The sequence below is a fragment of the Nyctibius grandis genome, chromosome 17 (assembly GCF_013368605.1).
Source record: "Nyctibius grandis isolate bNycGra1 chromosome 17, bNycGra1.pri, whole genome shotgun sequence".
Classification (NCBI taxonomy): Eukaryota; Metazoa; Chordata; class Aves; order Nyctibiiformes; family Nyctibiidae; genus Nyctibius; species Nyctibius grandis.
The window spans coordinates 5,826,405-5,838,953 of record NC_090674.1 but is presented as its reverse complement, the minus strand read 5'-3'; the positions used below and the strand labels follow the sequence as shown (position 1 = coordinate 5,838,953).

Sequence of the window (12,549 nt, the reverse complement as noted above, 5' to 3'; positions counted from 1 at the left end):
CTTTTCAGTATTGTTATGTTGTCCTACAACATGAAGCAGTGGCACTTAGTGTTAGCATTTACAAGTGGGTCCTTCAGGCAAGTCCGCATCCTTGAGTAATCCCAGTATTTCGTGTTGGCCTGCAGCACTGAGACATTCAGCTCTGGGGAACACAGAACACGTCACAACACAGGAAGAAGAACTTGCCAAAACTGAAAGTGTACCAAAGAAAGGCAGATTCTTTGAAGATTTTTAACACAGCATCTGTAGGAGACAAACGAAACCACAGAGCTGGAATAGTGCATATCAAGATCAGCAAAGCAGTTCACCGAACTGGATGCAGCCTGCCATCAGCATCTCTGCATTAGTTCATTTCTCTGTCAACATTTGGCACAAACCCTTTGACACAGTAATTTGGCTTCCATTTAGGTCAGCTGCTTGCGATGTTTTCCTGGCACTTCAGTGGATTCAGAAAAAGTTTCTTCAACACTGTGTACTCAAAAGTCCTCAGTCAAGAATGAAGGCTAAACATTGCTGACCCTGGTTTCGGAAGAAGAGATCATAGCAGCAGATGCAGACGTCACTAGTGACCGTTCTCGTCTGACATATCGGGGCTTCCGAACTGAAATGGTGGGCACAGAAACATCGTTAGCACCTGCTGTAGAAGCATGCCTTTATCATTAATTCATAACACCACATGCCATCCAACAATTCCTGACTAAAGTCGTTCTGGACCTTAAAAATAAAAAGCAAAACCAAAACACAAAAAAGCCCTACGTAGAACAGAGATACAGCAAAAGTCCACAAATAAACATTTAAAACAAGCTTCTAACGACCTACTAATTAAGGTGCTCATTACAAACTGGCATTTCCATTATTTGGAAGTGTTTACAATACAAGTAGCTTTCCATTCTCAGCCCTAACAAAACCCTCCACAACTGTACTTTCTTTTTAAATAGATGTATAATTTAAGGTAAGGAAACTAAGACTTTTCACAAGCAGCACTGGCTGTCAGTTTAACAGCCAGACCCAGGCCAGGTTTGGAACACATCTAAAAAACGTTTAAAAGTTAAAGACTGCATTAATAAAAATTAAATTTTTATTACACCCTCTTGATTAAAAAGGGCTATGCATACATGAGGAGTGAGACCAGAAATTTTGCTGAGCTTAGAAGGCCATACACTTAAAAGAAGGTCTTGATTTGGTGTAATCCATTGCCCTTTTAAATACGTATTTTGGGAGTCATATTTAGATATTTCATGCTTTATTAGGCTCTCACTGGCTCATTAATAATACAAGAACAGCATGTACTATTTCCTAGAAGTAGCACAAATTTAGAGGCCCACCAAAAAGCAAGTTTTTGCTCTTGGATTTCCAAGATCTGGTCTAAACCAGTAGATTAGAGTACAAACTTGCCAGTAATATTTATAGGTTGAAATTATGAAAAATTGGGGAGGAAAACTGACACAAGCTAATTAGATTAAATCTTCCCCAAGAAATAAATCTCTGCCTGGGTTTCACATGTATTAAAAACCCACCTCGACAAAAAGAGACAACCTGTAAGCACCCCCCCACACCACATACACACAAATTGTATATTCCAAATGGTCTGTGCTACTTGTTTCAAGAAGCTGATGAGCTTCAAATCAGCAAGCCTGAAAATGAGCCAACCTGGCGCTGTCAAGAAGATTCCAATCCTGAAAATAGGTCCTAGACTGAATAATTTATTTTTGAGCACTTATGAAAAAATATTGCATCTACTTGTAAGACTTCTCTATTAGGATAGAGAAGTCAAAGATCTATTTTAGGAGCTGTCAAAGATCTATTTTAACATAAAGTAGTCCATCAATACTGTATGCCTACATTAATTAAAGCAATAAATCTTATCAAAAAGGTCTATTAGACAAATTTCATTGGATTTCTGTCCCCTCAACAGATTCCACAGTTCTATACCAGGTAATTGTTTTGACTTGCTGTGTGTTCTTAGCATATCCACTTTGAGATAGTTTGCCTGCTTTTCCATAACGAGATGCAAAAAAAGGAAGCCAACAGGTGAAATATTTATAGCAGCATGCCCCAGAGAACAGTTCCTCACCTGAAGAAGCTGGGGGAGGTATCATGGATGCCTGCGTAACAGAAGAATGATCATGTCAAACAGAGCACCTTTTGTCTTCACAGTCTTTCATTAAAAAAATACAGGAATATTTCAGGGTTCCAATAATATTTACTGTGTACACAGTCTTTCTTGGAAAAAGTAACTCAACAGAATCCATACAGTCAGTATTCATCTTTCACCTTTTTTTCCAGTTCAGACAAAGAATCCCACAGCATCTTTTATTTTTATTTCAGTCTCTCAGACACCAGATTAAGTAGCTCCTTAATGAACTGTTAAAACTTTAAGTTATTGTTTATTTGATGTTTTATGCTTGCTTGTTCCTATTGCAAGGACAGAATTTACTTACTGTTTCACTAGGCTGGAGAACAGAAGCTAAAAGAGAGAGAAAGAGAGAGACTAACCATCATTAATCTAGAAGGCTAGAACTGCTAGTTTTCTAAAAATACATGCGTGCAACAGAATAGTTCTATTGTTAAAAAAAATAGTTTTGTCACAAAGACTACCAAAGCAGATCAGAACATTCAGAAATCCCATTAGTAGAATACATTGTCTGCAGGACTCTCTTCAAGATTAGAGATAAAAGGTTGCAAAGGTCTCCAAGAATGACTTATTTTGCTTTCAAAGAAGGTAGCCACAGCAGTATCTCTTTCATATGAAGAAGCTTCAATAGGAAAAAGGGCACTTTGGGCCAACTACCAGAAAAAGGCAGTATAAATAGAAAACAATTGAGCAGTGGAAGATGCAACCTTCTATACAAGAGGTTGCTGCCTTTATTGGCCACATGATAATCATCATCTGGACAGAATGAAAGGTAACATGGTAATAAGTCAGAGAAACATTTCTAATGCTCCTCCTTCAAAGGAGGACAGCAATGCTTTAGCCTGCTGGACCAGAGTGAACTGTCAGTACAAAATGTGGAAGTCAGACCAGTATCACTGAAGCCTCAACAGAGGTCTGGTGTCCTGCCAGCTTAGAAATGCCATAGCACAACAGCTCTTGACCCACTTAAAAACTGAAGGAGAATCTTGTACTAACTAAATTTACTTGAAGACACATGCAAAAGCAACCTAGAGGTTTCCATATGGCAGTTGTGATTAGGATACTAGCAGTTCTTGTGGCACTGATCAATTTAGACCTTAAGTAGCTACTGTTGCTTACTTTTACATGAAATGATACCACAGAGACTGGAAAGGTGATGTTCTATGAAGTTACTATGACTAGATACAACAATCTTAGCCAAACAATGGAATTGTATTGCTCCACCCACCCCCTTCTTTTTCTTTTTAAGTTTATTTCTATTGTGACAGTTTAGCTTGAGCTTGGTCCTGTAAGACATGAATTAAAATAACAGGAGTTCTATTTGTTTAGCAGACCTAATCAGTAAACAGCTTGCTTTCAACAGAAGGAGCTCTAACACAGCAAATGCTGTGCTAGGGGTTGTCATGGGAATCATTCAAAGTGACTGTATAGAAGGGGAGAGACAGAGTCGTAGATCAGCCTGTTTCATGCAAAACTCTGGGCAAAATGGAGACATCACCTTCCACGTATTTTGCTCACCACCTCTCAGAAATTGAGGACCAGTAAAATGTGGACACGCAGAACAACTTCACAGAAACAGAAACATCTGAAAGAGCCAGATGTCTACATAAAGTCTTGGTGCCTGCCCCATGGCTAAGCACATCCCACGTGTTCTCTCCCCAGCTTTTCTGGAATCACTTCAGCCTGAAGTCAGGTCACTGCATTTCAGCTACATGGCTTCATTTCTCAGTAATAAGAATGGCAGAAATAAAGAATAAATTTCATGATAAAAAGAAAAGCTAAGGGGTGTTTGCTTTAAAAAGACCAGACAGGTAGGTAGCTCTTCCAAGCCCCAGTAAATCCTGCATTTAGAGGGCAAACACAGCTGAACAAGTAGCACAATAATGAGGAACGTCAAATTCCATTCCCTTCTCCTGCTGCTGACACATCCATGGTAAGTACACTGCCCTTTAGTATTAGAGTTTCCTTCTCTCTAAACCAAGAACAAATAACAACTGCTTTTCGTAAGGTTTTATAAATGTCTGGCATTTTGTGTACTGAAATAAACAATTTTATTAAGTTCTATAAAAATGTCCTGCGTGCCCTGTGACTGATTTCTGTTTGGGTTTTTTTGGGGTTTTTTTTGAATGAGATACCTAATATTCAGTGACAACTAATGTCAAGTATTGTACTCTTGCAAATCTTTGAAAGCTACAAAAAACAAATGCTGGGTTAGTGAGAGAGATTGTGTAACATGCACCTAAGGACACTTAGACTGAGAACAGATCCTCTACACTGCCATGAAAACATGATACTGTAAACTAATTTTTCATTAGTTCGCATTGCTTTGCATGATCACAAGAGATAGCAGTAGCCACATTAAGTTAGAACACTGACATGAAGAAATTTAAAAGGTTTTAAATTAAGAAACTGAGCAAAGGCCAAAACTTTAGAGATTAAATAGACAATTAGAGGTACTTTACCTTTGTTTCTTCTGTAGAAAACATTAGGAAGTTTATTGGCACGTTTGAGGTAGAAGAAAGAAGCAACAGACAGAATCAGGAATAAACTGATGAAAAATGTCCCTAAGATGAGAGAAGCTGCCACTTCTGGGCCCCCTGTGCAAAAAAAAATATGAAGAGAGAGAGAGGAAAAAAAAGACTATTATTCACTAGAAATCTCTTCTAATAGAAGGGTTAAACAAAAGATAAAGACCAACTTCCTGATATTCATAGGAGAAAAAAAAGAGAGTGGGGCTTTTTTTTTCAAATACACAGACAGACCTCACTGAAACATTTGCAAAGATCTTTCAATACTCATTTCGTTATATGGACAACTTTCCCAGCCCCACCTGCCAAACGTCAGGAAAGCCTTAGTCTCTACTTTCCTGAAGACAGCCACAAATTTTTAATCCATCATTCTGTTTCTTTCATGTAACTTTCAAAACCAGTGCTGGGAAGAACTCAACATTAACATTGTTCTTTTATTCCTTAAATAAAGTCTCCTAAAGACAGCACCCAAGTGTGACATGGCTGTTTAGCTTTCCTTTCTAAGAGAACTGATGATAAGCACTCACCCTGTAACACTAAAACACTTCGTTTGGCATCCTCTCTCTTGCTGAAGCATGCAATGCTGCTATCTAAATATTCTCAATTTGTATTATTCTTACCAGGGTTGAACAAGTATTCTTAGGAGATTAACAGAAATGACTGGTCAGCAGTGATAAAAACACAATATAGAAAGGCTAACTAAGATGTAACTAAGAGGCAACAGATGTAACATGTTGCCTCACCCCTAAAAACCAAAACTCTTGCAGCATAAAGTTCAAAACTCAAGTTAACCAGCTCAACCTGTACCAGAAAAATCACTTCAAGATCACTAGGACAAGATAAAAGAACCCTTCAATAAAGTGTAGTTACCTCAAAATTCAACTCTAAGACTTATAAAAGATTCTTGTTGAGAACAAGCCAGAAAAAGTAAAAATGGCTGCTACCTTGAGAATAAAACCTATGCTACAGAAAATCATATTTTACAACTTGTTTCAAATGCCATGTCAAGAAGGGACTGGTACGCAGTGAGTAATCACAAAGCCTGCACTCAATAGCTAATTCCATTTACTCACCTATGTTCTGTATGAAAGGAGTTACGGTGCTTATATTCATTTGGAAATTCATTCCTCTGATACCAGCTGTAACCAAAAAGAATTTTTTAAAGTAAAATCTGACAAAAACTACAGATTTGTTGAAAATCTTAATAAAAGGCTATTATACTTCTCAGCAATTATTTGAAATTGTATATGAATCTTGATTTCTCCCATGAAAAATTCATTCTTTACATCACTTTTGGCCAAAAAGAAAATAATTCACTAGTGCATTTCCCAGAAACTTAGATCAAGTTTCTTATCTCCATCATTAAGAATATTTACAAGGAATTGAATGGTTCTCACCTTTCAAACAAAGCACATGTACAAAGTGAATCTAGCATTCTTAATATAGATTTTTACGAAGAAAAAGTACTGTCTGAGCTATTTTGTGCTCTGGAGAAGTCCTTAGCAAACGCCCACAGCAAGTGCCTTTTTCTTACAGCAGAGATTAAAGCAGCCACAAAAGTCAGCATTCACTGCATGTTTGACACAGGTCCTACTCTGTAAGTTTAGTCATTTTGACATTCAGGACTTTTTTATTTTAAGAACTTACATTGGGTAGAATGATTTTTTTCAATGTTGCATTTGGCTTCAGAGTTTAGGTACTCTAATACATAACAAGCTTTTGATTTCCCACCCCCACTCTAGGCTCTGGAATGGCTCCATAGCACTCTGCACAGTTTCTGCAAAGTAAAATTTCAAAGCTTCCATGGGTTTTGTTGCATGCTCAAAAGCTCAAAGTTATATTAGGACTTTGGAAAATGTTGAAATTTTACCAGGGAGGAAAAAAAAAACCAAACTTGCAGCATTTGATGCCTTCTTGAACAGTCTTTGCTGGACCACACATGCAAGAAGAGAGCTCAGTACCAAAAAACACCCATCAAAATAAAGGGATGGTCAATGACTCACTATTTCTGCATTCAGTCAGATTGTAAACAGATGAAACAGGGAGGGTTTCATTTTTGCATTTAATGCAGCTGCTACTACCATCCTCATTCCACCGTCTGTAACAACCTGCGTAAGAATAAGATGTACAGAGGTTTGAAAACAAAAGCGACACTGGAGATATTTCCTAGTCTTCAGAGAGAGGTAGAGGCAACAGAAATTCCCTCCGTTTGGTCTACTGGTTACAAACATCTCCTGCTTCCTATTATATTACACAAGAGGTTTCATTTCAAAGTGTTTATTCCAGAAAAGATATAACCTTTAAAGCACCAAAAAGGAGAAGGAATTACAAGCAAACAACGCCCAGGGGGCAATTTCAACATAGCTCCATTCACTGCTTCACATGTTTTAGTTGTGAGAAAAATGGGAAGTGTCTAACAACCTGTAACCACCCTCAACAATACTAAAAAAGAAGCAGAATTTTACTGTTTATTTCCAGAGGTCATACACTGTCGAAACAAAATTTAATGCCATTTTAATATACAGCATTGAAAATAGAAGTAGGCAGGAACAAAGATGCTAAGAATCAGAAAGAGCATACCTGGATGAAAAAAGATGCTGGTGTCCCTACAGTCAGTCACTTGAAGCATGGCAAGCTAAAAATACGAATACTGCCATAATACAGTCTTTTTCCATGCTCTAGTCCTCTCATGTATTGTCCTATTTATTTCACTTTAAGAAGAATTCAAGCCTGTTTAAACTATTCTGTGACAGATGGCGAGTGTTTTATATCAGTCACCCTACCATGCAGGCTGGAAACCGATTAAACTTTCATCTTGGCCTGTGTCTTCAATGTTCAAATCTCTCAATTTATGTTTAAATGCACATACTGCTACGGCTTTGTTAAGAAAAAAAATTTTAGGGCACATCTTCAATAACAACTTCATTTAATACAATAAAGCTGTGGTGGTTTCACTTGAGGCTTAGACTTGAGACATGAAGATTAGAAGGATATTCCTATTAGATCATATTACAGTCTACACTTAAAGGAAAAAAAACCTTACTGTGCTGGCTAAAATCCAGTTCTATAGAGCCTTGAGCCAAACTGGTATCAATTATCCCATAAAGCAAAACATTAGTAAGGTGCTGATTTGAAAACAGCTCTGCTGCTACATTTTCCTTAGAGAGAAGCAGCACTTTTGATGCCCACAGTAATAAATTACATCTGACATTTAATCTAAACAGAAACAGACCCAATATAGAGGCAAAGACTTTCTATAGTAATAGGAAGGAAGCATCAAAGCACTCTGAGACCAAACATATTGGTAGATTATCAGGTTACAGTAAGATTTAAGAGAACACAATCCCATAACTTGGAGACAATTGTTTATACCGTATCTAAGATCATTTAGAAGCAGAAATGAATGCATTAAATGAAGCTAACGAAGCAGTAGATGGGCTTAAAATGCTTTAGCAACTGTCACAAGGAAATCACTGAACCCAGCAGTGGACCCCAATTTTTAAGTCACTAATTTTCCTGTTACTGTGGGCTCTGAAGCCATTTTCCTGCTTTTACTCTCCGATTTTAAATAAACTGGCATTAAAAAAAAGACCATCCTTTGCTACTGCTGGAGAGTGACTAAAGAAGTTTTAAACTCCATTTAGAAGAAAACAAATTATACATATAGCACAAGGAAGAATGAGGCATTCTGTGCTAACAAGACAATATTAAAATTATTCTTAGTGCTCCCTTAGATACACATTACAGCACTTTTGTTTTTCATGCTCATGATATGGGCTTTTAAGGCTTTTAAGCATTTACAATATCTCTTACATAATCTAACTGCACACTAAATAAAAAAGATAAAGAATAACCTTATTAGTAGTTGTCTATTCTCCTTACCATGCAAGAACAACATTTGTGAGCCATAAGCAGCATTAACTTGGGTATACAGAGGAAGAAAGACTTCAATATGTACATGCACTAATTCTTTTGCTTTCACTCCCAGTTAATCAGGCACTGTATTTTGGTGTTAACTGTCAAAAACGATCTGGAATTTTATTAAACAATGACACACTATACCTGGACTGCATTGGTTGGTTACTGGACAGGAACTGTTTGAATCTAACGTATCCACACAGCATTCTGTTTCTGAAACCTAAGAAAAGAAATTACATTTCACACAGTTCTTAAGTTTAATAAAATGTTTCAACAAAAAAAATCTACAGAGAACGTAGAGGAATAAGCAGCAACTGCAGTTAAAACTTGCTGTAACTTTTTCTTTCTGCATTAAGCAATCTCACAAGGAGAAAACATGATGCACCGTCAAGCTGATTTTGACCTGGCAGCTGCTACCCGAACTAACACTTTGAGAAGTGTTGACATTGGACAAAGCCTCAAAAAACTGCTTTAGAAATGCACTTGCTAAATTCTTCAGTGAAGCACAGTTCAGAGGGGGAGTTATGCTTCCTACAGCACCACACAAATGCCCTAACAGATTTGCTCAGAAGTATTATTGGCAAAATGACTGGCAAAAAACAGGTTTCACTGAATGCCCATATTGCGAGTGATGATAACATCTACATTTGACAGAGCCATCCAGCAGAACTACAAAACTTCTTCCTTCAACATTTAATATGAAAGAATAACTTCACATATCCTGAAGGCATGTAGCCTATTTTTATTTTTTGCTTGTTTATATAAAAGCCAGTTTCAAAATTATTTACAAATTATAACAAGCTGTGACATAAGCTTAGAGATAAATAGTTGTTAGAAACTGTGTGGTTCTTTTGATAGATGTTAGTAACATCCCATATAGACTTGGGCATATTCACTCTCTGAATCTGGGCAAGAAAAATAAGCCACAAAACTCCCACACCTTTTAAAGTTTTCCAGGTACATTCCCCTAAAGAATATAGCAAGTCAAACCAGTCTCAAGAAGGGATGAAGTATTCTTGGTCAAAAGTAACAAGACCTGATCTATATTCAGCCATAGAAGTAACTTAAATATACTTAACATGTAACAGCCAATATTATTCTGCTAATCAGTAAGACCCATCAAATCCAGGGGTGACAAAGATCAAAGCTATCAGGAGGAATGTTTGGGACTGTCAAAACTGAAATTAGTAGGCTGACTTCACACTGTTAGTGCATCACGGGGAAGCAGGCTACAGCAGAGGACCAGAAGTTCTATAGATAACATGCTTAAGACCAGTTTCTTAAGAAGTTTTGTTGGTTGAACCCTTCTGCAAGCAGACTTTTATACTCTGACCTTTTTGTGTGACTTGAAGCAGTGTTTCCTTCAGAGCTTCTCAGTCATTTGAAAAGTTAACTTTTGGGTTTAGAAAGCCGTCTACAAACTGCAATGTGAGAGGAAAATAATCTGATACTTCTGTTTTTATAACGCCTAGCATGACAAAAGACATGAAGCACCTACCGAACTTTCAGTAGACTTGCTGGCGACTTCTGCTACGAGTCTAGTTAAGAGAAGGACATATGGCACCTCCATGCCCAGGAAAGACACAGGTCTACATAAGAACAGGGAAATAAATTAGAATGTTGTATTAATGACAGAAGTTATACTTCCCTTTTGTTAAGAAACTTTTGTCAACACGTTCCTTTTATTTGAATGCAAAGGTCTTTAAATTAAATATGCCAGGGGGATGCCTTACCTTGGTTCAAGATACACATTCGAGACATTCAGACTTTTCCCTCCAGCTGCAGAGGGGCAGGTTTCTGGCTATGGCAGACTGTGGTTGCTAAGAAACAAGGAGCCTTATCAGTCTGCTCCAAACTGGGCCATGCAGAGACTATTCCACACCCAGGATATAAAAATCAATGCGATTGCTATAGAACGGTTACCGCCTGGCACCACCACTGATAAGCCTCCCCACAGTTTCAGGCTCCTCTGGCTGCAGCATTGAACTGTGATGGATTTGTATCAGCACAGAGAGCATACGCCTCTTTGAGAAGGCAATACTGTAATTAATTTCTCCCATGGCAGCACGAAGCATTAATGAAGTCTGTCTGTTAATAGGTAGTATTACTCAATTGCCTGAGAGCAGACCTTCTCAGGTGAAACAGAATATTGTGGACAGTCTGCCACAAGCCTTGCTTTTTTTCCCCTCCACTTTTGCCATATAACTCCACACATAACCTAAAGAAAGTCCACATTTCTTACATTAAATTATTTGGATAAACTAAAAGCTGCTACATCGTGCTTGATCCGCATTATTTAGACACTCTCTATGTCAGTATTATAACATCTGCCTATTCTCTAGTCAATATAATGTTGGAAGCCACATCCAGTTCTCAGAACCTGCAGCCTGGTAGCTTTAGGAAAACATCATATTATAAATAAAGCATAGGGACAGACAAGGCCCTCTAACCAGAGATTAGTAAGAGGAAACTGTCCAAAAGAAAGCCTTCAACTGGAAGGGAAAACTCCTTTAGTGACTCATTTCACAAACTGAAATTTGTTACTATTTTTGTTAAATAAAAATCCAGTGGATGAGTTTTAAATTACTGCAAAAGCTGAAGTTTTAGCTTTTAAATTAAGCACACGAATTTGATCAGGATCAGACACCCACAGCAAAACAATTTGAGATTTCTCTTTGGATTATGGAAAAAAAAAGATAATGTCATGCACAAACTGGCAGCCAAACTATACAGTATTTATGCTTGAGATGCCAACACAGTTTTGAGAACACAGACATTTTAATTAAAACAAGTATTTCACACCAGAGTTCCACATTTGAAATAAATCTCAAATCACTGTCAACTTGGATCTCAAGTGCCACTATACACATAAGTGAAACACATCAAGACTCACTAAGTGAATTCTTCCTCTTGTCGCTTTTAAAAAAGAACATAATTCATGAACACTAAGCACTAGAACACTTCTTCCTCCCACTGCTGGAAGCAAGTGTTCTTTAATTCATCTTTATGTCTACATTTTCCACACATATAGCTATGTATCTATTATTTCTGTTGTATTATCAGTATCTTTCTTGCTTAAAGTGTTGCTGGAGCATTGCTTGAGCAAGGTAATTTTTTTCAGGTGCATAAAAAAGGATGGCAGTAAAAAAGAAACATTGCCTAAATTTCAGGTGGTTTTATAATCCACTCAGTAGATCAGAGTTTGAAACCACATCACACTCATTCCTCTGCCAGAGGCTTCTTAGTTCTGATGTGACCTTAAATTAGACATGATAAAACAGAAGAGTCAAAACGCAATCTCACAAACAGACTTGTAAAGGCCTAAACTCTCACTTACCAGCTCCTTCAGAGGTACGAAACCGAACACTGCATCTTCCTCAGCTAACACCGAGCGCTTGTGGTATGTGGTTAACTGCTAATTTCTCACTGACGCTGCAACTGTTTCACAATAAACCTGCACGGCAGAAGAACAGATACGGGTTGTGCTTAGAACAGTATTTTAGAAATTAAAGCTGGAGGCGGACTTGTTTTTCCAGCTTTCTTAACATGCACCCACAAAGGAACTACTACCCCTACCCTGACATCGAAATGATTATGTAATAGGGCAGCAACCAACTGTTTAAAATACACACCTCCTGCTCAAGACAATGAGGATCTCTACTTTAAGCTAAGCTTTGCTTCAAAAGCAGTTACATACTTGGAACGTGCCTAGAGCAAACACTAGTTAACACCAACATTTAACTGTTGTTCAGTCAACATAAATTGGCAGGAACACATTCTGCTGTTACAAACAGTCATTAAAAACAGAGCAGAAATGAATCCTGATGCAATTTGGTTGCCAATGGTATAGCTATACACTAAGGGAAATGTGCTTTGGAAACTGAACACATGCATGACTTGTTTAGGTGGGGTTTTTTCCCCTAAACAGTGCAACAAAAATCTGTGTGATAGAGGTAGATATTTGCTTGA

General features: G+C 37.6%; 1 protein-coding gene across 1 annotated transcript; it reads right to left on the bottom strand.

Annotated features, from left to right (window-relative positions):
- Nucleotides 1–479: 479 nt before the first annotated feature.
- Nucleotides 480–11,987, bottom strand: C17H1orf159 (chromosome 17 C1orf159 homolog). The gene is made up of 9 exons (XM_068415097.1): nucleotides 11,918–11,987; nucleotides 10,079–10,169; nucleotides 8,725–8,800; nucleotides 6,666–6,770; nucleotides 5,736–5,801; nucleotides 4,597–4,731; nucleotides 2,406–2,467; nucleotides 2,075–2,105; nucleotides 480–601 (listed from the first exon to the last, which is right to left on the bottom strand). Exons 2-9 carry the CDS (start codon nucleotides 10,148–10,150, stop codon nucleotides 504–506), a joined length of 645 nt encoding a protein of 214 aa, XP_068271198.1. The 5' UTR covers nucleotides 10,151–10,169; nucleotides 11,918–11,987; the 3' UTR covers nucleotides 480–503.
- Nucleotides 11,988–12,549: the final 562 nt, after the last annotated feature.

Excerpts from the sequence above, each read along its gene's own strand:
- C17H1orf159 (XM_068415097.1), bottom strand. The coding sequence starts at position 10,150 with ATGGAGGTGCCATATGTCCTTCTCTTAACTAGACTCGTAGCAGAAGTC. Across the intron at positions 2,468-4,596 it reads TTTCTACAGAAGAAACAAAG|CTTCTGTTCTCCAGCCTAGT; the intron begins GTAAAGTACCTC and ends TCTCTCTTTTAG. Across the intron at positions 602-2,074 it reads ACCTCCCCCAGCTTCTTCAG|TTCGGAAGCCCCGATATGTC; the intron begins GTGAGGAACTGT and ends CCACCATTTCAG.